This window comes from Callospermophilus lateralis, chromosome 10, assembly GCF_048772815.1.
Source record: "Callospermophilus lateralis isolate mCalLat2 chromosome 10, mCalLat2.hap1, whole genome shotgun sequence".
In the NCBI taxonomy this organism is placed as follows: domain Eukaryota; kingdom Metazoa; phylum Chordata; class Mammalia; order Rodentia; family Sciuridae; genus Callospermophilus; species Callospermophilus lateralis.
In genome coordinates, this window is record NC_135314.1 from 131,613,654 (window position 1) to 131,640,174 (window position 26,521).

Sequence of the window (26,521 nt, forward strand, 5' to 3'; positions counted from 1 at the left end):
GGGTGGGAACAGTCTGCCTATTTATAGGCTATACCTCTGATGCCTCTCAGCACAGGTATAAAGGAGGTTGTGACCTTGCATGCTTGGTCACTGTGTGTGTGATAATTGTCTTAATCAAGGCTAGGAGAGAAGTAAGTGGAGTATCCTGGAGCAACCCCACAGCTGTGTCCCTGTACCAGTTGGACAGGACTGTCTCCATCCCTCCAGCTTGCAATCCTTACTTCTTTTTTTCTTTATATATATATATATATATATATATATATATATATATATATATATATTTATTTATTTTAGTTGAAGTTGGACACAATACCTTTATTTAATTTATTTATTGTTATGGGGTGCTAAGGATCAAACCCAGAACCTCCCATGTGCTGGGCAAGCACTCTACCACTGAGCTCAGTGGTATACTAGCTGCTGCATGCTTGTGTACTCAACTCACTCCCTTAGTCCATTTAGTAGTCTCTTAGGATTCTTTGTCCTTGGCTATCATCCTCTGGGTCAGGCAGAGAGGCATGGGAGCAAGAGGAGCCACCTCCTTTACAAAATAGTTTTACCTCCATGGAATGGGTATATCAGCCCCCAGTCCTTACTTCTTAATCCATCCTGAGGATCTAAGAGTCACTCAAAACTCTAAGCCCTCAGTTGTGAGGCAGGGAGGCAGTGAGAAGAAGGCCCAGGGGCTCCTTCCCCACTACTCAGAAGACAGGGACTCAGAGAAGAAGGGGTCTCTGGCCAGGAGGAGAGCTTCGCATGGAAAGGGGACCTAGACAAGAAAGGAGAAAGAGAGCTTAAAGGGTGTGATATTTTTTACACAGCCTTAATGTGGGGATTTAGGTCTGTTTCTGGGTCTAATTCTGGCTCCAGGGAGGGGCTCCAGTTAAATAGGTGCTTATGGTACAAGATTATTATTATTATTTTCTTATTTTTTGGTGCTGGGGATTGAACCCAGGGCCTTGTGCATGCAAAGCAAGCACTCTACAAACTGAGCTATATCCCCAGCCCTGCTTATGGTACAAAATTATAGCACAGCTGCCCCACTCCAAACTTCTGCAGCCCCTAAGTTCAGAACTCCATTTTTAGGGTCACCTGATAGTTGCAAGTGCATCCAGAATGTTGTGAGCTAAGAACTATTTTTAGGGTTTCAAATTGATGACTTGGCTATTGGTGACAGGAAGGACAGGTAGAGAGGGTCAACCCTAGGCCCTCAGATGGGCTAGGGGGACCAGGAGGCTTCTGAGTGTCCTTCAAGTCTGGGATAGGTTGGGCTGCCTCTCCCCTGGGGAAGGCTTGAATAGTGGTTCCAGTACAGCAGGGGGCCCTGGGCTTGCCAATAGGTGAGGATAGGGTAGGAAGTTGTATTTCCCAAGGCTCTAGAATCTAGCCTTTCCACCAAGAGCTAGTACTGGCCCTATGCCTCATCTCCCTCTTTAGCAGTCTAGTGGGGGTGCGGGACTGAGGAAAAAGCAGTAACATCTGTGTTACTGTAACATCTGTGTTAAGTCATCGGGCACCTAGAGAGGTATACACAGGATAGACTGACCTCCTTTGGTGGAGAACCATTAGTCTGGCCTGAGATACCCATATGTCTCAGCCCTAGTATGTCAGGGAATTTCCCCAGGGTCCCAAAGGTTTTCTGGGAGTCACAATTGAGGCCAGGTACAGCCCCACTCCAAGCCCATTCTCACCATTGTTCTGTGGACTGGTCCTGTTTTTTTTTTTTTTTTTTTACTGGGGATTGAACTCAGGGGTACTCACTTGATCACTGAGCCACATCCCCAGCCCTATTTTGAATTTTATTTAGAGACAAGGTCTCACTGAGTTGCTTAATGCCTCACAATTTCTGAGGCTGGCTTTGAACTTTTGATTCTCCTGTCTCAGCCTCCCAAGCCACTGGGATTACAGGCCTATGACACCATGCCCAGCACTGGTCCTGTTTTAAACTCAATTGGAAGTAGTTGAAGGAAGCTGATGACTCCTTGGTAAGGCTCAGCATGGGCAGAGGCAGGAGGATCAGTGAGCACCAGAGCTCCCTATGCCAGGGGCATCCTTACCTCTCTTCTCTGCTCTGTTTCAGGTTGGTTTAGCCACCTGCACACTCTTGTAGACTGTCATTGTCTGGGCATTTGAGATCTGAGATGTGTCAGGAAAGGTGGCAGAGGGAATGGGGTCTGAAGCAGCTGGTGGCCAGGATCACAGGATCCTATCAGCTTTGAAGACAGTGCCCCCTCCCTCATGGGTCACTCCTGGGATGTTGGACATGGAGAATTAGAGGGTCCAAAGAGGTTGATTCCACCCCTGGACTCCATAGCAGTGACAGATTCAGCCAAGCATGTATCCTGCTGACAAGTACCTCCAAGTCAGGGAACCTCCTCTTCAAAGGGGAAAACAAATGTTTTTGCTCAGCTGTAATCACCTGCCAACATGAACTTATACCCTGATCTCTCTGACACATTCATCTATTCCTATTCCCTCTATCCGGCCTGGGTTCTGTATGGTTCCTGAAGGAGAGTAGTTCCTCTCACATTCCCTCTGCAGATGTAGTTGGAGGTCTCTTCCCAGCAGCCATGAAACAAATGTGTGCTTCTAGCAGTACTTCTTCATCTCCTCTTTGTTGGGGGTCCACTCCCAAGGGGTAAGGAACTTACCTAGCCAATCAGGGAGGCTGAGCTGTTGCCCTCCCTCTGGACTGGTGCAGCTGGCCATCTTTCATGCAGAGTTACGTAAGCTTGAGTCAATTGGGGCTCAGAGCGGTTCATTGTAGGCTATTTTTAAGCTGCAACACATCACAGCAGAGGGGTCACTGCACTGACGGCTTGCAAGGAAGGTTGTTTAAACATCTGTTATTTAAATTTGCCTGTGCCTTAGAGCTCAGAAGCTGTATCCTCCTGGCACTAGTAGGTTCTGCCTTCTACATCACAGATTAGGAGTGGATTATTTCCCTTCACCCTGACATAGGTTCCCCAAGGGATGATAGAATTCTTTGTCCTTGGCTATCATCCTCTGGGTCAGGCAGAGGGGCATGGGAGCAAGAGGAGCCACCTCCTTTACAAAATAGTTTTACCTCCATGGAATGGGTATATCATGACCAGGGGAAACTTAAGGGAAGCAGGAGATCTAGGGCTCCTGGGTAGCTTTTGGGAGGGGGATCAGGAGAGGAAGGCACAGTGCTGGACCTCAGTTTCCTGAGTATTGAGAAAGGGTTGGATCTAGGTTGTGCTCCTGACTGGAATGCTTCCCTCCTCAGGAGCAGAAGGGCTGGTGTATAAGCCTTGATGGACCTCTGGAGAAACAGGTCTTATTTTCTGATCCATTATCAACAGGATAACTACACTGGAATCCTTGAAGATTCCTTTTGATCCTAATGTCCAGAGTCTTCTCAGGACACCGAGAATGGAAGGGAGGTGGACTGTAAAAGTGCAGAACAGGAAACTTAATAGAGCAAGCTTCCTCCTGGGAGCCAGAAAGAGGTCTATGTTAGTGAAACAAGCCTTGTTGATTCAGTAGGCCATAACTTAGCTACCTGTTAAGTTATCTGGAGGAGAAGAGTCCATGGAAGACATAGCTTGGATGTGGGGCTTGGGGCTGTAGCACCCAAAAGGAAGGCATGTAATCTCCCCTCCAGCAAGACCCATGTCTCTGTGACTTTGGCATGGCACTCAGTCATTGCACCAAAGGTTTCTGTAGTATGGGTCTAGAGCCTCATAGCCTAACTACAGATTCTGGCTTTACTATAGTAAGACAGGCCTCTCTCTCCTTTTTGGTCATTGATTTCCTTATCTGTAATAAAGGTACAATAGTGCTGGGCTCATTGAATTACTGCAAGGCTGGGTTACGTGTTCTCTGGTAGAAATAATAATCTGTTCCCACCCCAGATTGAACCCAGGTCCTCACTTGTATGAGGCAAGTATTCTACCACTAAGCTACATCCCTGAGCCTCTTTTTTTGTTTGTTTGATTTTGGAGAATCTTGCTAAGTTGCCCAGACTGCTCTCCAACTTGTGATCTTCCTTCCTGAGAAGCTGGGATTAGAGGCATGTGCCACTGTGCCTGGCTGTGCTTCGTCCTTGATGCCCTTCCTGCTGCCTCTTCACCATCCCCAAGGCCTTCTAGGTGACAAGATTTCAGCTTGATCTATAGGAGAGAATGGTTTTCTATAGGGACTCAACTCTCTCTCTAGGGGTTGGGGCCTTCCCCCAAGCCTGTCAGGAGGGATAGATGAAGTGGAAGGAGGAAGGCAATGCCAGTACTCCCCTCACAGGAGAGACTCCATCCTATCTTCCTCTCAGACTGAGCTCCTTCCAACTCCTTTTGCTACCCGCTCTTCACCCTACAGCCCTCAGTCTGGGGAATGGGCTCATCCTGGCGGAGGGGTTCTAGGTTGCCATGGCAACACATGGCCCTCATCACTTCCCAGAATCAGAAATAGAATTGGAAGCCCTTCTTCCTGGTGAGAGACTATTTAAAAACAAGTGTGGGGGGAAGGTACAGGGGTACCTTCTCCAGGGTCTGGGAAGAAAGGGCCTAGACTAAGAATCTCTCTACCTGCCTGCTGCTCCTCCCCTCAGCTGGATGAGATGGGAATGGGTTTTTTCCCAGCCAAGAATTCTAAGTACAAGGACTCAGCCTGGCCCAAAGGGATGTATACCTGGCCTGTACTCAGTACCACAAGGTTCCTGGGAGGGCACTGGCTTAGTGACACCAACAAGGAATATACCCCTTCAACACCTGAGTTACCTGCTAAGTTATCTGGAGGAGAAAATCCATGGAAGACACGGCTTGAGGCTGTAACACCCAGAAGGAAGGCATGTAAGCAGGACCCACGTCTCTGTGGCTTTGGCGTGGCACTCAGTCATTGCACCATAGGTTTCTGTGGTATGGGTCTTGAGCCTCATGGCCTAGCTGCAGATTCTGGCTTTACCATAGTAAGAACAGGCCTCTCTCTCCTTTCTGGTCATTGATTTCCTTATCTATAATAAAGGTACAATAGTGCCCAGCTCATTGAATTACTGCAAGGCTGGGTTAGGTGTTCTCTGCTTTGCACTGGCACAGAAGGAGGATCTGATCAATCAAACTGCATAAAATTCCTTTTTCCTTTTTCCTTTTTGTATTGTTTGCTTATTTCTTACGTTGGTAAGCAGCTGAATCTGGACAGGCAGGATCGAGGCAAGTTCCCTGTCTCAGTTTCCAGTGACAGTGTCAGTCATTGTTATTGTTATAAGCTGTATTTGCTTCCCAGGTAGCATCTTGTCTCTTTTGGCTGCCTCATTTGGGCCAGAACCTTCAATTGGCTCTGCTCTTTTCCTCCAGAAGACCTCAGGCCATTACTCATAAAGGACTCCAGCCCTGAAAACGAGGGTTATGCCTTACGTTGTAGAGGTAGGAGATGGTAGGGGATGGTTCAGGAATCAGAATGACAGGGGTCTCTTGGGGCATCACTCTGTACTTCCTCAGCCCTCCCAGGCACAGCCCAGCCCTGATGCTGCACAGGCATTCTAGGCAACTACTAGCACCTGTATCACAAAAAGACAACTCTTGCTGTCAGAGATTAATGAAGCTATAATATTCTACAAGTATACATGTGCATAAGTGCATGCACACACATGCACAGTTCATAGACCCTTAGGTTTCTGCTACCTTTCTGGACCATAGCATGAAGAAAGCATTTCAGCTCCTCTGTGTCAGAACCATGTGTCTTAACTGAAGTTTTCATCCAGGGAAGGGGAAGGTGGAGGGGGCCCAGGGGTCATGAGATGTGGCTGAGTCAGGCTTTGCCCATTGTCAGGTGCAGATGTAGTATTGCGGATGCAGTAGTGCTGGCCTGGATCCCTAGTCACATAGTCTCACACCCCATGGCCAACTGTAAATACTATTTTTAACCTTTGTGAAAACAAACTGCTTCAGAGGATGAAACACAAGCATTCTCTACAAACCTGTTTCTTGGGTGGAAAGACTGAGGCCTAAAGGGACACAGCCCTGGAAAACAGAGAACTCAGGACTGATTGGTGGAGGGAGAAGGGCCTGCCCCTGGCCCAGGTCAGAACTTCCAGACCCAGGCTTGTGGAAATTGGTGGCTGGCTCTCTAAACTACTACCCTAGGCTTGTCTCCTGTGGCTGAAGGGCAGCTCTGGGCCTGGAGACCTTATAGATCCCTCTCCCAAGCCACATATCCCTGAAGCCCAGGACAAGCATCTCACTCCTCCCTTATTTTTTCCCCACCTAAGAAGTAGAAGATGAAACTGGTCTATAGTTTGTATTTCTTATACTCCATGTCCAGGCCCATATTCAATTTGTCCTTACTGTACACATAGCTCTGTGTCCACTATGTGCTTAGTCCAGCATTTGAGACCTCCCTACAGTGTGGCCAGCCCTGTGCTGACTGTGTCCCTACCACATCCTATCATATATTTGCCATTTGGCTGGCCCTGTGGCCTAGCCCTGTGCCCTGTGCTCTGCCCCCTTTATGGGCAAGGTGAAGCTGACACAATGTGACAAGAGCTAGAACATTCTAGCTTGAGGATTCTGAGCAGAGTCTCTACCATTACCCTTGCCACCCCCATCTTCACCCCAGTGGGATATTAGTCCTGGGCTTCAGGGACATGTGGCTCTGGGGAGGGGGCTTTGTGAGGCACTGGCAGAGGAGAACCATCTGGAGCATCAGAGACTGCCAAGGAGCTGTTGTCCCTGGAGCAGGAGCTGGGGAATATATAGGAGGGGAGTTTGGGCTTAAGCCTGGACCCCTTACCCTCTTCTGTCTCCCAGCACTAAGTGGTGAAGACCCAGAGCCAGAGACTTCCTTAGAGTCTCCCTGCCTACCTTTCTCTTCTGGTTTTACACTTGCCCCCTCTGAGGTACTGCCTTCATTCTGGAGTTGGCTTGGGCAGAATGGTCACTCACTGGTAAGGGGAGAGGAGGCTGGCCTATAGTCGTCCAACTTCACTGAGATCTCTGGGTTTCTCTGCCTTCCAAGGTCCCTAGGGCAGACCTCCCATTCCTCAAGGGGTGGGGCCCCTGACTCCCACACTGTCACCTCCCAGGTCACTGGGGGCTGTGATGTGTGGGGTTGCCATGACAATGAAGTGGGGGCAGGGCTCCTAGGGCATGGAGCAGGACTATGGAAGCCACCAAGAAGGTGGGGGGCCCTGATCCATCGGGCCCCCAAGGCCACCCCTCGGCCTGCAATCAGCAGCTGAGGGGTGGCCTCAGAGGGTCCCAGGGACCATGGATAAACTCAGGATCCTTATACTTCAAGCAGGGGTTGTCATTTTCCTCTGAGGCCACCACTGATGCAGCTTGTGGCCCAGCCTCCCAGGCCCACATCCCTGAGCCCACTCACCAGCAACTCCAGGACCCTGCTCAGGTTAGCTCCAGGTGCCGCTATATGCAGACCTCTCAGGATGCTCTGAGACTCTCCTCTACTGGCCCATATTCAAGTCCCATTGTAGCAGCCCAACAACATCTTGTCATGGACGACGGGACCCTGAACCTACCAGCGTGCACACGTGTTAACAACAACAGTGATATTACCCGGTGCGCATCCTACCGTTCCCGGCTTCAGGTGCAGGTTGGGAGGGAGGGCAAGGCTCCAGCTAAAGTCCTGATAGGCTGGGGTAAAGGCCCTTGCAACACAGATCAGATGGCCCCCTTGGGCACCAGGAAGAGTCGATGGCTACCCTACTTTCTCTCAGCAAAGGATGGTACAGCTGAAGGCCAAGCTTCTCTTCTGGCTCCAGCACTGGCTCCAGCACAGTCTCCAGCACTGGCTCCAGCACAGTCTCCAGCACAGGCTCCAGCACAAGCTCCAGCACAGGCTCCAGCACAGGCTCCAGCACAGGCTCCAGCACAGGCTCCAGCACAGGCTCCAGCCCAAGATCAGGGCCTAGGAAAGGGCTCATGTTTGGTTCAGGCTCCTCCCCCGGTTAAAACTTCTTCTTTGCCGTCACTGACTCCTTCAACTCCAGCTCAGGCTACAAATCCAGCTCTGGATGCAACCCCAAAGCCTGCAGCAGCAGCTGAACCTTATACCTATACCCTTGATCACTTGACTGACACCATTCCAGTCACCAAAGACCTATCTCAAGACCTCCTCCTCAGGAGATGTGGCAACCAGTGGTCAATCCTCTTGGAATCTTCTAAAACTGCCCCATCCTGCCAGGAAAAAGTCCAACCTAAAGAGGAGCTTCCTACTGCAGCACCTGCTTCAGAAGTGTTCCCAGACCATGCCCAGGAGCACAAGATTACTGGAAAGCAGGTACCACCTGAGCAACCTGAAAACCCAGTGGAGAAGCCCATAGGCTATCCCTCCAAGCCAGGCAGCCCAAATCCATGTCCAGAGCCTCCATCTACTCCCAAATTCCAGAAGAGAAACCAGGATGTAAGCAGCTCTCAACCTGACAAGCAGCCCCCCAATGTCTGCAACAACTACTCCAGTGTGCCACAGTCTTCATACCAAGTAACCTGCCACAAGCAGTCCACACCCCAGCTTCCCAGGGAAGCCATGCAAATTCCTGCTTCCAGTACCCCAGCCTGTAAGCTCCAGGAAGCTGTGGAAGACCAAGTGCTGGTGTTTGATATGGCCACGGGCAACACCAGGGTAGGGCTGCTGTGCCATGACCCTATGGGCTCACGAGCAGTGTTGGTGGGCCTTGTGCCCAGCCACCCATCTCTCTATTCTTCTGAAAATATACTATCTACCCGGTCATTGGTCAGGCCCAACGTGTCCCCTGCCAGCAATCATTCCAGCTTCTGGTCCACCACACCCATGCTGTCCAGCCCTGTACCCTCCAGCCTCTCATCTGCCAGCTACCGAGAGGTGGCCCTGGTTCCCAAGGAGGCCAGGCACAACCTGGAGTCACGGGATTCCCCTGGAATTGAAACACCCATGAGGGTTGGGATATTCACTGGGCCTGTTCCACCGGAGACACCCCTCCAATTTGGTGAGAGGATTCGGCCTCATGTACCTGATCCTGGTTGGTCCAAACCTGATGCTGAAAAAAATGAACCTAGTCATACCATCTGGATGCTAGAGTCCTCCAGGATGCCAGATACCTCTGTGATCCAGCCCAAGAAACTTCAGTGGATGAACTCAGAGCCTGCTTCATCTGTCAATATGCAGGTGATGCCCAAATCTCTATTCCAAGAGGAGGTAGGCAGACATAATGAGAAAGAAGTCATTACTGCTCACCCTGATAATCCTCAGACCAAAGATGCTGGGCAGGTCCCCCTCACTGGTCAGAGTTTCCTCAGTGGGCAGAACCTCCTTGCTAGGCAGCTACCCATAGCTGAACAGGGTTCTCCACCTGGTCAGCCTCCCTGTACTAAGCAACTCCCTGAAACTGGTCAGCTTCCTTTCACTGGGCAGACCCCTCTTACCAATCAGCTTTCTCTCCCTGGGCAAGTACCCTTCACCAGGATGCCCCCTCCTACCACCACCAAAGATCCCACCCTGCCAAGAGGGCCCCTCACCTCTGGAGAGCCTTGCCAGGTTTCCACCCAGGAAAATGAACCCTTGGATCTGCCTGCCCGTGTAGAGGTACTTCGAGTGCCCTTGGCCCCAGAAGAGACCTGTAGCTATAGGAATAGAGAGATGGTCGGTATTGGTAGTGCTCAAAGCCCTAGTATGCATCAGCTCTCATCCTGGCAACCTGGTAGCTCCCCCAGGGCCCAGGAAGAACATCTTTCTCTGATTGCATTTACCACACCTGGCACTGGCTGCAAAGTCTTGCCCATGGCCATGGTGGACACTGAATCTCAGAGTGGGAACCATTTCAAGCTGACAGCTGAGGACATTACACATTCATCAGTGGTCACGCATCTTGGCCTGCTCCGTGGGGCCTGCTATGAGCTGGTGTCTACCATGGATGCTCTGTCAGGGCGGTCACCAGTTCTCTGCCGTCACTCTTCAAGCCCCTACCAGAACATGGCAGCTGTAGTGATTGATACAGGCACAGGATTCACCAAATGTGGTTTGGCTGGTGAGGACCATGTCCTCAATGTGGTACCCTCACAAGTTCAGCTGCTGCAACATCCAGCCCAGGGCCAGCCCCGGTATGCAGTGCCCGAAAACCAGGAAGGCTCCTATCCTGTACTGAATCGGGGTGTGGTCTCTGATTGGGATGCACTAGAGGTGCTGTGGCAGCATCTGTTCTATTGCAGGCTGGGGGTACAGCCTGAGGAGTTGGCTGTGCTTGTGGCTGACTCCCCCATCTCACCACGTACTAACCGAGAAAAGGTGGCAGAAATACTCTTTGAACGTTTCCATGTGCCAGCCATGCAGACAGTGCATCAGGCCCTGCTGGCACTCTATGCTTATGGGCGTACCACTGGGTTGGTGCTGGGCAGTGGCCATGGCACCTCCTACGTGGCACCCATCCTCACTGGGGATCTGGCGCCACTTGACACCTACCGGCTGGATGTGGCTGGTGCTGACCTTACTGACTACTTGGCTCAGCTGCTGCTGGCAGGTGGCCGTTCACCACTTAAGGCAGGGTTCGTCAACCAAATTAAAGAGTCCTGCTGCTATGTGGCTATGGACATGGCTGCTGAGATGGCTCGCACCCAGACCCAAGCCCAAGTGGACTTTGTACTCCCAGATAAGCAGATTGTCACACTGGGCTCTGAGCGCTTCTGTTGCCCTGAGGCTCTCTTCCAGCCCAACCTGCTAGGTGTCAACCAGCCAGGACTTCCACAGCTGGCCCTACTAAGCATCAGCCGACTAGAGGCCAAGCAGCAGAAGCAACTGCTGGCCAATGTGGTGCTGGATGGTGGCAGCACCCTGGTGAGTGGCTTCCCTGAGCGCTTAAGACAGGAGCTAGGCCCTGGTGCCACTGTGCTGGGCTCTCCCCACCGTGCAGTTGCTGCCTGGCTTGGGGGTTCCATCATGGCATGCCGGGACTCCTTCCAGAGCTTGTGGCTCAGCCGCCGTGAGTACGAGGAGGAAGGCCCATGGGCTATCTACAAGTACCAGCTGTGAACATAAAGTTCTGGTTCTGCTTGCTTTAAGCAATGTTGCATGTTTCAGCATAGTGTGGTGTGGGGGGAAAAGGAGTTCAGGCACAGAATCAGGAATGGAGGCCTGCATTCTGATACTCCATGGGCTCTGGCAACCTGCCCTTTCTGGATCTGAGACCCCTTGGCTGGCATTGGCTGTGATCTGGCCTGACCTTTACTGTACCCCAAGGGCAACCACAGAGAGTGGCTGCTGTGGGTTTTGCCCTGTTGCTCTGACGACAAGTGTAATTATCCTTGATTGCCAGCTAGTTGCCATGGCAATTTCAAACATAATGTAATAACCCACACAGCCTGATGTGAGTCATGAGGTGGGGGATGGGGGTCAGCCCCCTCCCCTAGCTCTAGAAGGAAAGACTGCTTGCCCTCCCACATTTTGGACCCTCTTCTGGGTGCTAAAGACAGCAACATGGACAATAGCTGGGCAGTTCTAAAGATGGCTGAGGATATGGCATTGACCCTAAAGGGAGGGACCTTGTCAGGGTCAGTCTGGGCTTCTCAGAGGAGCTGGCTTGGTAACACAGGTACCTCCTAGAGTCTGAACCTTGGCTTGAGTTCTGTGCTGTGTTTGTCCAGTTAGAGAATGAGGGCCTGGGAGTACTGGCCTTTCAAACACAGGGTAGGAAGTAGAGAGGGCCAATAAGTCCTGGATCCTAGATGGGAGGCACAACCTGAGATGGGGAGAGTAGCACTGATCTGCACTGTAGGCTCTGTAGATTCTGAGGCTCATGTCTTCTCCTGCCCCTCTGATTTGCTAGCTTTGGTAAAAGCTAGAACTATAAATTTTGGACTCCCTTCTTTTCCCTAGCCTCCCACTTCAGGAAACTCCTTCCTGTAGGGTGCCCAGAGTACAGTTCTCAAGAGGGTTCTCACAGAGGCAATGCAGTGCCAACTATCTCTGCTCTTGCCTCAAACTCTGTCCTATGCTGAAAGGCTTCTCATCATCCCTGTTAGTGGGTAGTTAGAAGCCATGTCTGTTGATACTGCCTAGCTCTGAAGAGGAAAATAGGAAAAAAGATTGGGTTTGACCCAGTGCATGACCCAGAGCTGAATGAATGACATTCAGTGGTGTTAGTATCCCCTGTCCAGAGGGCAGCTACATGTTGAAACCAAACATTCAAGTTGGTCATACTTTTCCTGGCTGGATGCTGAGGGACAAGCCATGTTTTCAGGTTGCCTTCCACAAATGACAAAGACTTATCTACCCTCACATATACTTGAAAGTAAGGGGCTGCCCTAGTGCGGAGCTTGGAAACAATGATCTATGCATGTCACAGATCTGGCCCAACCCCCAGGAATGGTCCATCCCCTTCCTATATCCTGCTTCCATAGCTTGATTCAGCCTCCACAATCCTGAGACTTGTGTCAGGCAGAAAGAAGGACCCACATCTCTAGGGACTAACTACAGCATTAATATACACGTGCCAGCAAGCACGCCTGAGTGCACACAGAATACAGACACACGTGACCCTGGGCATCACTGCACACACTGTGCTGTTGCCATCTCTCTGAGCATAAAAGAACACAACATATACACGTGTGCGCACACACCCTGCCACGTGCTCTCACCCACACGCATACAGAGTGTGCACAGGACCAAGAAGAAGTGGAGTACTGCCAGCATCAGGCAAAGCTCTAGAGAGCCACCCCTTCCCCTGCCTATAAACCCCCATTTCAGCTTCTTGTTGGTCCATGCCTGGATAGTTATGATCCTTGGGAAAGACAGAAAATGTGTATGACACATGGGGTCAGTTGTATGGCTATCTCATACAACTCAGAGTCCCATCATTTTAAGGATAGTGGGCAGATGGCAAGAAGGACTCAGTGCCAAGCCATTCATTCATTCATTCTGCAAACATTAGCTAAGCATACTGAGATGACAGTCTTTGCCTTGCACATGCCTGGCTTGCCAGAAGATTCCTACCCAGCAGTGTTGTGTGTCATCACAGTGACCACCCAGAACTTAGGGAGCACAGAGGGGCCTTCAGAAGGTGAATCAAAGCTAAGAAAAGATGTTAAGGCTCCTCAATACCCCATCTGGAGGAAGACATAGAGTGGCCTTGGTTGAGATAGTCATTTCCCAGGCTAGTTTTCTAGTTCTATTCTCAATTTCTTCACTTACTCTTTCCTGTCATCAGCTATGGGTAGCCATGCAGAAGAACCTCACTCAACATGCCTAAGAATTTGGGGATAATCCCATTCTGCCCCCACCCCTGAAGTCAGGGCCAGATGGCTTACTGGATATTGAAAGGCTTAAGTCTGCCTTTTAGATACTGGAATGGTCCTCAGTGCTTGTGAGGGGAATGGGGGCACATATTGGTTCCATGTACAAAGGATGAAGATGAGGTTAAGGACTTCTTTCAAATCTTCTTCCTAGCAGTTCTGAGCTTTCTCCTTCCAAGTCCAGGCTTGGTGGAGTACATTGGTGCCACAGTTCTCCTGTGACCCCATGCCCCAGCTCATGGGGTGGGGTTGCTCATGAATCGTTCGGGGGTGATTGCAGTGGGAAGAAAACAGAGCACACACCATGTCATAGGTGACTTTTATCGGTTGGAAAATTCAACACCATACAAGAGGGAGCAGACTGGGCCAGCAACCCTGGCTGTTACATCTGGGAAAGACTTCTGCGTTGCAGGAGTTGGGGTTAGGATGGTCTGGGGCCCTTGTTGCGTTATCTTCTGATCACTTGCACATACACACACCCCCTAAGTGTTTACTGCTCCTAGGTAGGAGGATGCTCTAGCAATTGCCCAGTTGGTTCTCCTATGTGGGTCCCACCCTTTGGATTGGGTTTGGGGAAGTGGGTGGAGCCCTTGTCCCCCAGAGACTACGGTCAAGTACTAAAAGCTAAGAGACTTCCGTGCAGCTCCAGGGTTTAGGCTTTCCCCAATTCCCCACTCCCTACCACCTACATTGGACCCAGGATGGCCCCTCTGGACTCTGTTGCTGGGTCGATCTGGAAGTCCGAGGTCTTAAGGGAATCGCTGAGAGCACGGTTGGGGCTCACCAGCTTCAACACCAATCCGCTAGTGCCCTCCCGCGAGTGAGATCCCAAGGTGGGGGCAGGCCCAGCTGGGAGGCCCCGCCTCCAGCCCGCCCCCGGCCCGGGGTGCGAATCCACTGCCGGCTAGCGGCTGGCGATGCTGGAGGTTCGCGAGCTGAAGCGGCTGCAGCTGGCGCCGCGTCTGCCCCGCGTGCCCCAAGCGGATTCTACCCGCCACTCTCGGACCCCTCGGCGCCCTGCTGAGTCCGCGATCGTTTCCTCTCTGTGACCAACCAGAGCTGCAGGTGCGGGAGCTGGGAGGGTTGGGCCCCGGGTTGGGGGGCGTCTCCTGGACGCATGTTGGGGGGCCTTGGGGGATTGTTTTCCTGGTTAGAGGTTCCTAGCGCAGAGTGCGGGGGAGGGGGGTGGCGCGAGGGCTCGGGGTCCCAGCGGGAGCACAGCTCGCGGGCTCTGCAGATGGGGGTGGGTGTTGGCGCGCGGGGTCGTTGAAGTTCCCGATTACCTCGGACGGCTGGGGTGGGGGGTGGGGGTCCCGGGGGAAGCCTTTGCGGTTACGAATTGTGAAAACCTTAACCCTCGAAGATCGTGGTGCCCCATGAGGGTAGGGGCCAAGGGCTGAGCCATCCCTCCCCGCTCCCAGAGACGCCTCCAGCCCCTCCCAACTGCCCCCAGGCCCCCACCCTCGGGCTTAGCAGTCACTAATTTCCATGACAACGGAGAGTTCTTTATGGGCGACAGCCGGAGGGGGCTGGGCGGGGCTGCTGCGAGGTTGGGGGAGGAGGCTGCAAGCTCCTGGGGACCAGCAGCCCCCCAGCAAAGTCCCAGCTTCCAAGTCTTCTCCGGAGGGCCAACAATGTGTGTGTGGGGGGGTGGTCCAAAGCAAGGACCCACGTGCGCGGTGGGGGTGCCGGGCGCACATGTTCCAGCTGGGAGGTGCGGGGCTTGGTGCTCACACGTGTGCCTCCCGCATGTGTGTTGCTGTGCCAGCGGGGGCGAGCCAGCAGCGCTGGGGAAGGGGGTCAGGGTGGCACCACGGTGGGGACCAGGGCCCCTGACTCTGGGTAACTGGGAACGGTTTGAGTTGAGCTTCTGCTTTCCCCAACTTGAACTGTCTGGCAGAGACCCTGGAGACTCTTGAGCCCCAAACCCCCCTATCCCGTCCTCCCCCACCCCCCACCAACTGCTTTTATCTGCAGACCCCAGACAGAGCCTGCTCCACCAGGTTCCTTCCTAGGAAACAGGATCCTCTGTCCCTCACTAAAACCTCAGAGTCTGCACTAGTCTAACCTGTTCTGCGCCTCCCTCAAAAAGCCCAGGCTTTGAGTCCCCCAGAATCTTTAGGGACCTGGTGCTTTACCCTCCTCCCCTTAAGTGGAAGCCAATTCCAGTGGCTTCTGAGCCTCAATTTTCTTACGGGGAAATTAGTGTCTCCACTCTTCTCAGAGTTGGACTAGTCCCCAAGGTGGGGCAGGGGTCTCCCTTTCTTGTAGATCATTTGGTGTGGACCCTCATGTGCCCTAGGCTGGCTTTACATATCTGCTGCTGACCTTCCTCTCTAATCCCATGCTCTTATCTCCACTCTCAGGCAGTTGGACAATCCTCTGCCCTGGAAGAAGGCCACAGAGCCTATGAATCTCTGTTTAGGGAAACTGAGGCATGGGGCACAGAGGCGTTGTGCAGTTGTTATCCTGATTCTGGGTTGCTTACAGTGCTGTTTCTGGTCCTCCTGCTTAGATCCATCAAAGGGTTGGTGACAGATGAAGCTGAGCTGCAAGAGGGGCTCTAGGGACCCAAGTCCTATAGAAGATAGCAGATGGGGGTTGGAGAGATGGCTGGGGGTATCTAGCTGAGAAGGAGGAATTGTAAAGGGAAACATCCAGGTCTTCAAGCTTCTTTTCCATTCCCTTATTTTGTGTCTTCAACATATTGGACCTCCTTTACCTGAGCTGCCGGAAGGATAAGGAGAGTCTGGGGATAAGTAGAATCTGGGGAACTGTCCTGGCTGGAGAACTGCAACAGCTGGCCTCTTCCCCACCAAAATGCTCCAAGAATCTGGCTGCTTTGTCTGAGGGATACTGGAGAGTTCAGTCTTGAAGGTACAGATATCAGGGATAGCTAGGACCCAGGGGTTCAGAGCACATGGCCATGGAAACCTTAGGGTACTGCTGGGTATCTCAAGTCCTTTCAAAGCCTCTTCCTACCTACCCTTTTCTCCTCGTGTGTCAATGTCCCTCTTACTGTCACCTTCTTGCTTCTCTTCCATCACAGGTTCTGCTTTTGTCTGTGTCTTTGACCCTCTACACCTTCTTTTTTCTAGTCTCTCAGTTCCCCCACTTCCCTTTCTTCAGTAAGGACCAGGGTCACAGAACCCGTGGGGAAGGAGCTAGGTCAAAGCATGAGAGAATTCTTAAAGAAGGGACCTGGCTAACATCTTTCCCTTCCCCCTCTCCTTGTTTTAAAACTTCCATCACCATAGCAACCCTTTACTCTAGTGCCTTCCTCTGCATTTCCCCTCCTCCAACCAAAAGGAAGTAGGGCCGCCAGTGGATTCTCTTTCAGGGGTTCAAAGAATGGAGGCCCCCAGGTCCTAGGGTAGGGGTGGTAGTGCAGTTGGCTCTTGATTCTACCTGCATATTGAGGACTGCATTTTCTGTAGGTAACACTGGATTGCATGCCCATGTGCAAGTTGGTGGTGGGGGGTGGGTGGGGGTGGGAGAGGACCCCCTGTTCCATATTCCCTCATTAGGTGGAGAGAGTCAGTCCCAGGAACTGTTGACTGTGGCACAGTTATAGCCAGCCAGGGTAGCCCCATACACAGGTTCCTGAAGCAATTGCACAGTGGGCTCTGCCTTCTGATACCAGACCTGTGAGGAGGTCTCTACCTGGGCCTGTGGCTGAGTCTAGCTGTAAGCTAGACAGGGCTTGGCCCTGGACAAGTCCATTGCCGCAGGAAACCCAGCCCTATTCCCTGAGAGGGGAGGGGAAGGGGTGCCTGCAGTCTGATGTTCACAGCTGCCACTAAATATGGAGGTGTTGCCTACAGTTTTTGGGAGGCAGCTGGAGGCCTCCTGAACCCTTCCTGGCCTTCATATTTACTGCAAGCTCTAGAGTCCCACATGATAAGGGTCAGAGCAGCAAGCAGGAAACGCCTAGTTATGGCTATGAAAGGTGGGTCCTAAATCAAGCTGATCCCATGGAGAAGGGGAAAGGACCTTGATATGGGGGCCTCTTGTCCTCTGCTTTACTTGGGCATCCCCTGAATCAGACTGACTAAAGATCAGTAAAGCCCCTATGGGACCTGTTATTTCTAGGGCACCAAGGGAAAGAGGCTCCCTCAGGTTTCCCTGAGACTCAATTCCCTGAGTCCAGTGGTCAGGTCTAGGGAAGCAGGCAGTAACTGGGAAGTGCTGGGCCCTCAGGTTCCCTAAAAGCCAGCTGGAGGGCAGTGGCAAGGCTAGGCTCTGCACTCCCCTCAACTGCCCTTTGACAGCCCCAGGTGCACACTGTTTTGTTTCTCCTGCAGAGAGGGGAAGGAGCTGTATCTCCAAGGAAATGGCTGCTGTGGGGCCACTGTGCCCTCCTTAGGCTAATGTGGATCTGACTTGAGGAAGAGGCAGGTCCTGTGTTGCTGGAAGCAGAGCTCTCTATTGTTGGGTCTAGGCAATGGAGCTAATAATTGCAAACTCCTTGGTTGCTCCTCTAGCATTGGGGCCAGGGTCCATCTTTTTGCAGACAGATGCAAGGGGCTTGGTGCACCCAATCTGCAGCCTCCCATAGAGTAGCAATGTTACTGGCCACCGAGCCCAAGAACCCTTCCTGGATTCTGGCTGGCTGGATTTGGCTGTCCACCCATAGAAGAAATATGCAAAAAAAAAAAAAAAAAAAAGTGGAAAAAGGAAATATGAGCTTTTTGAACAGTTTGATCAAACCTGGGAGAAGTATCTAGATTGTTTCTTCCCGTCCTACAGAAATAGTTATAATTTATGGGAACAAAAAATTCAGGTGATGAACCTATGCAAATCTTGTTAGCCTGTGTTAGACCTGAGTGGGCAGTCTCCAGCTCCCATCTTTTTTTGATGCCTGTCAATATGTGTGTGGGGGTGGGGTGGGGGGGGTGGGGTGGGGGGGTGGGGAATCTCACCAGGAGGAAGTTCCTCTTAATTCAGAGGGGGCCCCCAAATTCAATCTGTTTCAGCAGTGGGTAGCAGATGGTGTTGTGGGTGGGGATGGAAGGGATGAAAGTGCTAATTGGAAATATGGCCCCCCTTTCTCCTCTCTTCACCCTGAAGCCTGGTCAGGGGCACAGTGAGTTCAATTAGATTGATGAGGTGGATAATAATTGGTTGAGATCAGGGCAGCTATAGTAGGGGAGAGGCAGATCTGTTCCTGTCCTAGCATTGAGTCTGCAGGACATGGCTCCAGGCTGATGTTACTGTAAGCTTTCCATGGTGGAGACAGAACCCAAGACCAGTTCTGGGCCTCCGTGGGCATGAGTTCATATGCAAAACCAAAAGCTGGGACCAGGATCAGGCATACACAAAACCTCCCACCCACACCATGCTGGCAGAGATGGGAGCTGTTGGAATGGGGTGGGGCAAAGATTGGAGAAGGTATCTCAGAGAAGGGCCATTTTGCATCTGTGGAACATCAGAATTGTTTTAAACAATTTGTTGCAGAGACAACCTTAATGTCAGAAATCACAATGAGAGAATAAATTCAGCTCTGGTCTAGCACCTTGTTCGTGTGAAGACTGCTCCATAGGGAAGCTAAGGTGGGCAGGACCCTTGCCAATGCTCACATTTCCTGCCATTGAGTAGATATAGTCAAGCTGGCAAGTTACCTGTTGTTGGACATTTAGGTAGTTGCTTTTTCTTCTTCGTTTTTTTTAAACGTTATAAATAACTCTGCAGTGACAAATAAGATTCTGATGGGAGACTCTGGGGGAAGGGCATTTGTGTCAGAGCAAATTGTGTAAGCAAAGCAATGGAGCTGGGACACAGGTCCCTCATTGCCCTCCTGGGAGACTTGCAGGCTGAGCTATCACCCTTCTGCCTAGTTCAGGGCCCTCAGATTCCAGGCTGGGAGGGCAATTGCTACCTATTAGAGTGGATGAGGTCTGATGGAGTTCCCCTCCCCAAGATGTTACATAGTGTGGAGATGGGTGACTAGCATGGTAGGTAGTTGTGCCTCTGCTCTCAGCTGCAAAAATGGGATTCCAGCCACATGCTCTTCTTCCTCAGTAGATGCAGGAGCAGGGCTGTGGCCATGGTGGCAACGGTCTTCAAAGCCTCACTTGTTTGCCTCTGCGATGCCTCACTAGATGGCTTAAACTCTGCCTTGAATCATGCTGACAAAATGTGTTTATATTCCCTGAGCCCAAGCAACCCAGATGAATTAGAATTTGTTCCCTTATACCGAGGGCACATTTAAGGGAGGACCTCCAGGGGTTTGGCCTCTGGGAATTGGGGCTGGTTTCTGCCTGGGAAGAAGTGAGTAGCAGTCAGGGCCTGTTTGCATCCTAGGCTTTGGCCCCTGCTGGCAGAGTCCCTCTTGCTAAGCTTTGTCCTCTAGGAATGGTGTTCTCCATTCACCACTGCCCTGGGGTTGTGAGTGCCTTCAACAGGGAAGCATCTGGTTACTCAAGGCCCCAGTCAGGCCCTGCACACAGCAGGTGCTGTTGCTGTGAAGGGAGCACATACACAGCAGAGGCAGAGCAATTCCAGGGCATCCTCAGAGTGGAACCTACTATAGGCCCAGGCTCACACTGACCAGATATCATAGAGCAGACTCTGGAGTCAGGTCTGTAAAGGTCCTCTACCTCTGAACAAGGACTGAGAGTATCTTTTCCTTTGAGTGCTGGAACCAGCCACATAACATAACAGATGAAGACTGGCCACAGCTGACAGAGTTGCAGACCTGGGGGCACCATACCCCAGGTTCAAAGAGTGCCTAGAGCCTACTTAGACAGTTATATCTGGTCTGGGGCCTCACTTCTGTACCTGATGCTGGGTCCCTATGGGCCCAACAATGTAGTATAGTGCTAGGCAGGCTTGTCTTGCTTTTGCTCACCATTACCCCTGAATATCTTCTGACCAATCCTTCCCCTTGGGCTCAGGGAATATAAACCTAGTCAAATTCTGCCTTTCCACCCAGATGGAGCTTTTCCCTCAGAAGAATACCCTAAGCACCATGCCTAAATGCAATACTTACTAAAGCAATCAAAGTCATCATAGTAAAAATTCTAACAGAAACAAAAGTTTTATTTTTGAGGGTTCTGCTCCTTCAATATCCAACTCTGTCCCAAAGAGAACTCTTATTTCCTTTGGTGTCCTTCCAAAGTTCTTTTTTGGTATCCTTCACAATTTGCGGCTGTGTGTGGGGGTAGGGTTGTAAAAGTATACCAGTATGAACTTTAAAATATTTCCCAAATAGCAGTACCCTTTACCCACCATTCTGTCCCTTTTTTACTGAACAACTGAGAATAAAATGAAGCACACCTTATTCTTCTTTTTTTTTTTTTTTTAACATTTATTTTTTAGGTGTAGATGGATACAACACAATGCCTTTATTTTTATGTGGTGCTGAGGATTGAATCAGGTTCCCGCTCGTGCTAGGCAAGCTCTCTACCACTAAGCCATAACCCCAGCCCTCATACCTTATTCTTAATAGGTACCAAGTATTCTTCAATGTGGATGGCCTCGAGGCTTTTTTTTTTTTGGCCTCCAGTTTTATTAATGCCCTTTTATTGTGAAGTATAATAAAAATCTAGGAATGTGCTCCAAGCTTGTACATTTTTATAAATTGTTATAAGGCACAAACCTGTATAACTACTATTGAGGTTCAGAAACAAGCTCTCTACCTGGGTGTGGTGGTACATACTTGTAATCCAGGATAGGAGGCTGAGGCATGATGATTGCAAATTTGAGGACAGGTCTGGGCAACTTAGCAAGATCCTATCTCAAAACAAAAAAATGACTGGGTTGGGGCTGGAGTTGTAGCTTAACGGTAGAGTACTTGCCTCACACATGTGAGGCACTGGATTCGATTCTCAGCACCACATGTAAATAAAGAAAGGTCCATCAACAACTAAAAAAAATATTTTTAAAATTTTTTAAAAAGTAAGATCTGGAGAAGTAGCTCAGTGATAGCATCCCCCTGGGTTCAATCCTAGTACCACATGCATGAAAGAAGCCCTTCAGAAGCCCCCACATGTCCTGAATCAGTCACCATCTCTCCTTTCTCTTAGAAGGAACCATTATATGACTCAAAGGTGCTTATTCTCTAGCTTTTCATTATAGTGCATTTGTATCCCTGAATGGTATGAATTGTTTTTGAGTTCTGTGGCAATAGAATCTACTGTATATATTCTGTACCCTTTCTCACTGAGCACTGTAAGATTAATTCGTTCCATATAGCTGTAGCTCCTTCATTTTCATTGCAGTATAATGTGACTCTATAATAATATGTCCTGTAGTGGTGGATAGTTGAGCTGTTTCCAGTTTTTGGCAATTATGAATATGGCTGCTATGAGCATTCTAGTACAAGTGTTCTGAAGCACAAATGTATGTGTTTGTAATAGGGCAGATGTTTACCAGTGTATCAGGCATGTCTGTTCAACCAAACTGTTTCTTAAAGGGGAGAGTTGCCCTTTACCATGTTGTTCACATCTTTGCCAATACTTGCTATCTCCAGATCTTCAGGGATGAATATCTGGTAAATGGGTAGTTGTAGCCCCTTAATCAGTAAAATGGCTAAAATTTATTTTTATTTATTATTTCTTGTGGCATGGGGATTAAACCTGGGAGCACTCCATCACTGAAGTACATCCACTGCCCTTTTTATTTTTATTTATTTTTTATTTTTATTTTTTTAGAGAGAGAGAGAGAGAGGAGATTTTAATATTTATTTCTTAGTTTTCGGTGGACACAGCATCTTTATTCTATTTGAATGTGGTGCTGAGGATCAAACCCAGCGCCCCGTGCATGCCAGGCAAGCATGTTAGCACTTGAGCCACATCCCCAGCCCCCTTTCTATGTTTTTAATTAATTAATTAATTGTTTTCAGTACTAGGAATCAAACCCAAGGCCTTGCACATGCCAGGCAAGCACTCTATCATTAAGCTACATCCCCAGTTCTTATTTTTTATTCTGAGACAGGATCTAAGTTGCCCAGGTTGCCTTTGAACTTGTAATTTTCCTGCCTCAACCTCCCAAGTAGCTAGAATTATAGGCGGGTGCCACTCTACTTGGCTAAAATAGCTAAAATTTAAAGAAATTGTTTGATAAGTCTTCTTAAGTGTATATAATATAGAACTATTCCCTGATATATCAGCATAACACATTTGTAGTTCTGGCAGCCAAACTGAGTGATTGGATATATGGCCAGAAAGAGGGTAGATCTCAGCCTGCTTTCCTTGAGCCCTTTCTGGTGCTCTGGCTTGGCCTGAGCCAGGCTGGGGTCTCTCAAAGGCAGATCTGATGTGGGAGAAGTAGAGTGGTGTAGCTGAGCTAGATCCCAATCCTGCCCACAGCTTAGAGCCTGGCAATGCCGTTTGGGTGTGTGACTCTGGGTGACAAGAAGAACTATAACCAGCCATCGGAGGTGACTGACAGATATGATTTGGGACAGGTCATCAAGACGTGAGTGCTGGGCCTGCTGGGCAAAGATGGATGGGTGGGCAAGCAGAGGGGGCGTGGAATGTACCCTACACTAAGGCCAGGACTGAGTGGATGACCTGCCTGCTACAGTGAGGAGTTCTGTGAAATCTTTCGGGCCAAGGACAAGACTACAGGCAAGCTGCACACTTGCAAGAAGTTTCAGAAGCGGGATGGCCGCAAGGTGCGGAAGGCAGCCAAGAATGAGATCGGCATCCTCAAGATGTGAGTTGAGGTCTGGTCTGGGGGCAGGGAAGGATAGGAGGCTATAGGGAAGGGCTTAGAGGGCAGGTAGACTCAGGCAATACCATCCTGTGGCTAGTCAGTGTCCTGTGGCTGCCACAGTGACCAGGGACTCTCCTAAGGGTTCACCTAGTTCTAACTACTGACTTCTCCCCTCCTCTAGGGTGAAGCATCCCAACATCCTGCAACTGGTAGATGTATTTGTGACCCGCAAAGAATACTTCATCTTCCTGGAGCTGTGAGTGCGGGTCTGGGATCCCAGGATTCCCTAGTCCCTGGGGTCTTTATTTGTCCTGCCCTCGGCAACTAAGGAAAGACCCCTCTCTGGACCCTTGGGGTTCTAAGTCCCTGTGCCTTGCCCAGTCAGCTGCCTGGTGAAGGGAGGCCTCCCAAACACTCCTGCCCCATCCCCAATCCTGCCCACGCCGGGCTCAGGGGCTGGTGTCCCTCAGGGCCACGGGGAGGGAGGTGTTTGACTGGATCCTGGACCAGGGCTACTACTCGGAACGAGACACGAGCAATGTGGTGCGGCAGGTCCTGGAGGCTGTGGCCTACTTGCACTCACTCAAGATTGTGCACAGGAATCTCAAGGTGAGTCAAGGTTCAGAATCACTGGGTCAATTTGCAGCCAAGCTGGGGTTGGAGTGCAATGGGAAGTATCTTGAGGCATTGGTCCAGAGTTTGAGGCCCTCATGGTATCCTCTTCTGCCTACCCAAATGACATGTGGCTTGAGCAGCTGGAGAACCTGGTTTACTACAACCGGCTGAAGAACTCGAAGATTGTCATCAGCGACTTCCACCTGGCTAAGCTAGAGAATGGCCTCATCAAGGAGCCCTGTGGGACCCCTGAGTATCTAGGCAAGCAGGGATGGGACAGGGGCAGGTTGAGGGAGGTCTGCCTTGAGGGAATCACTTTGGGTAGGGGGATGTTCCTATCTCAGGTAGTAGTTGTGGATGGCCTGATACTGACTAGCATTTGGACATTGTTTGTAGCCCCGGAGGTGGTAGGCCGGCAACGGTATGGACGCCCTGTGGACTGCTGGGCCATTGGTGTCATCATGTATATCCTGTGAGTGGATCGGTAGACTTGCAGGCTTGCAGCTGGGTGGGGTGAAGCCCTATGTCTGGCTATCTTGGGTGACTCTGCTTCCATGTAGGCTTTCAGGTAACCCACCCTTCTATGAGGAGGTAGAAGAAGATGACTATGAGAACCATGATAAGAATCTGTTCCGGAAGATCCTGGCTGGCGACTATGAGTTTGACTCTCCATACTGGGATGATATTTCTCAAGCAGGTGAGGAGATGCTCAGTATGTGGGTAGAGTGTAGGGCATTGGGAAGGGAGGCGCTGCTCTCAGCTTCTCTGCTGGATTCTGCTCCTGCCCCCCAGCCCATTCATCACCTCTAGACAATGAGATGGGGCGCCCATGCGTAGCTCCTTCCTGGCTTTGTCCCCAGCCAAAGACCTGGTCACAAGGCTGATGGAGGTGGAGCAAGACCAGCGGATCACTGCAGAAGAGGCTATCTCCCATGAATGGTGAGCAAGGCCCAGGAGAGAACTGAAGGAGGAGAGGCCAGGCTTCTCTTGACTTCTCTTCCCCTCATACCTAAATGTCCCCATCCCTGAGGCCTTGACCCAAGTTCCTGCCAGCCCATAGGCTTTGCTTGGTAGTCTTGAATCCTATAGTGGGAGGGCTGGACAGAATCTTCCCAAAGGCCCATATCTCTTAGATCCAGATGTACTTGTACCCTCCCAGGATTTCTGGCAATGCTGCTTCTGATAAGAACATCAAGGATGGTGTTTGTGCCCAGATTGAAAAGAACTTTGCCAGGGCCAAGTGGAAGGTAAGTTTTGATTGTTCTCTTTCTTGGCCCAGTCCTAAGTGTTCCTTCTGATATCCAGTTTCTTGCCCATACCATACCTCTGCAAAACCATACACAAGCTTTCTTTAGGTTCTCATGAATGGCTGTCATGACCTTAAGCGGAGTACTGAGCAGTTGGACCCCCTGGTCTAAGGTGGTCAGAAGTAGCTGGGGTACCATGGAAGGGGCTGGGTTTAGCAATTGCCAGGGATTGGATCCAGCTAGCCTCACCTTGAGTTTCTCCTCCACTGTCCTCCTTTCAGAAAGCTGTCCGAGTGACCACCCTCATGAAACGGCTTCGGGCACCAGAGCAATCTGGCACAGCTGCAGTGCAGTCTGGCTCAGCCACAGACACTGCTACCCCTGGGGCTGCAGGTGGGGCTGCAGCGGCAAGTGGATCTGCCACAGAGGGTGATGCTGCATGTGCTACCAAGAGTGAAAATGTGGCCTCTGCAGACCGTAGTGCCACCCCAGCCACAGATGGCAGCACCACTCCAGCCACTGATGGGAGCGTCACCCCAGCCACTGATGGGAGCATCACCCCAGCCACTGATGGCAGTGTCACCCCAGCCACTGACAGAAGCGCTACTCCAGCTACAGATGGGAGAGCCACACCAGCCACAGAAGAGAGCATGGTGCCCACCACCCAAAGCAGTGTCACACCAGCTGCCAAGGCAGCTGCCACCCCTGAGCCGGCTATGGCCCAGCCGGACAGCACAACCCTAGAGGGTGCCACAGGCCAGGCTGTACCCTCTAGTAAAGAAGGGGCTACTGGCTATGCCCAGGAGTCTCGAAGAGAGGAGACCAGCTGAGTGGGCAATCTGGTGGGGGATGGGGGGCGGGCAGGAGGGTGGGAGAGTGAATGAGGGGCTTTTCATTGTACATAGAGTCACTGGCATGATGCCCTTGCTCCCCCAAGCTCCCCATCCTAGTGGGGCATTCCTGGGGGCCACAGGAGAGCAGTCTTGTCTCCTGTGTGTATGTGCGAGTGGTGGGCAGGCCAGAGGCAGGGCCAGCCCCAACCCCTGCATGGATACCTTGTGGCTTTTCTGTCTGTTGCTACCTTCACGAATTTTTGTTCCTTGTGGGATGCTGCTCTAGGGATATCAGGGGGTCCCTGCTCTCTTTCTCCTTCCCTTCCTGCCTCATCATTTACCCAGGCAGGCCCTGCAGGTTCCATACTTTCCCAGGCCCTAAATTGAGTGGCCTTGCCCTGAGAGCTGGTCCTCCAGCGAGGCCCTGTCAGTGGTGTTAGGCTCCTACATATGAAGGTGTGTACCTGTGGTATGTGGGCTGCTTTAGGAGTAGATGCTGGCTAGTACAGAGTATCCAAAAGTCTAGGGCAATTTGCTTTAAATCAAGGTTGGTCATGTGTTGGCTGGGGGCACTAAATGCTAGCTGTGGAGGTCCTTAGAAATTTGAACGATGATAAGAGAATGAGTAGGAGGGTAGACTCTTCCATCTTTGTCCCTGGGAAGGCCCTCCTGAGACATTTGTGTTATTTCTTGCCCTCTCGAGTCCTACAGTGGGTTGCCCTGTACCCTGAACCTCTTGGGCCTCTACGGGAAAGGAGACGCAATTAGGATGTAGCAATGAGACTTGGTAGAACATAGTACAGGACTAGCACCCAGTGCCCCAGCCTAGCTAAATCCTTACCATGGGCTAAACGGAGGGCTGACGTCCCCATTCTCTTTCTGTATGCTAACCCTGCACAAGCTCAGCCCATAAGTCTTCTCTATCCCAGGGGAGGCT

At 51.0% G+C, this 26,521-nt stretch overlaps 2 protein-coding genes across 3 annotated transcripts; both read left to right on the plus strand.

The window, feature by feature from the left end:
* The first annotated feature begins 7,113 nt into the window (after window positions 1-7,113).
* Window positions 7,114-10,971, plus strand: LOC143407974 (uncharacterized). Its single transcript, XM_076867115.1, has 2 exons — window positions 7,114-7,731; window positions 7,858-10,971. Exons 1-2 carry the CDS (start codon window positions 7,114-7,116, stop codon window positions 10,969-10,971), a joined length of 3,732 nt encoding a protein of 1,243 aa, XP_076723230.1.
* A 3,136-nt stretch (window positions 10,972-14,107) lies between these two features.
* Camkv (CaM kinase like vesicle associated) lies at window positions 14,108-25,612 on the plus strand. Of its 2 annotated transcripts, none has more exons than XM_076867626.2 (11): window positions 14,108-14,294; window positions 22,541-22,649; window positions 22,758-22,889; window positions 23,071-23,145; window positions 23,360-23,498; window positions 23,645-23,765; window positions 23,901-23,976; window positions 24,065-24,201; window positions 24,365-24,443; window positions 24,664-24,751; window positions 25,033-25,612. In XM_076867626.2, the coding sequence occupies exons 2-11, from the start codon at window positions 22,555-22,557 to the stop codon at window positions 25,579-25,581; spliced, it is 1,491 nt and encodes a 496-aa protein (XP_076723741.1). In that variant the 5' UTR covers window positions 14,108-14,294; window positions 22,541-22,554; the 3' UTR covers window positions 25,582-25,612. The 2 variants fall into 2 exon arrangements, with proteins under 2 accessions (XP_076723741.1, XP_076723742.1); XM_076867627.1 differs by lacking the exon at window positions 14,108-14,294 and adding an exon at window positions 15,656-16,106.
* Window positions 25,613-26,521: the final 909 nt, after the last annotated feature.

Coding starts and splice junctions, on each gene's coding strand:
- LOC143407974 (XM_076867115.1), top strand. CDS start 7,114: ATGGAAGCCACCAAGAAGGTGGGGGGCCCTGATCCATCGGGCCCCCAA. Junction 7,732..7,857: donor AAGCTTCTCTTCTGGCTCCA/GCACTGGCTCCA, acceptor GCTCCAGCACAG/GCTCCAGCCCAAGATCAGGG.
- Camkv (XM_076867626.2), top strand. CDS start 22,555: ATGCCGTTTGGGTGTGTGACTCTGGGTGACAAGAAGAACTATAACCAG. Junction 23,499..23,644: donor TTGTGCACAGGAATCTCAAG/GTGAGTCAAGGT, acceptor TGGCTTGAGCAG/CTGGAGAACCTGGTTTACTA. Junction 24,202..24,364: donor GGATGATATTTCTCAAGCAG/GTGAGGAGATGC, acceptor CTTTGTCCCCAG/CCAAAGACCTGGTCACAAGG.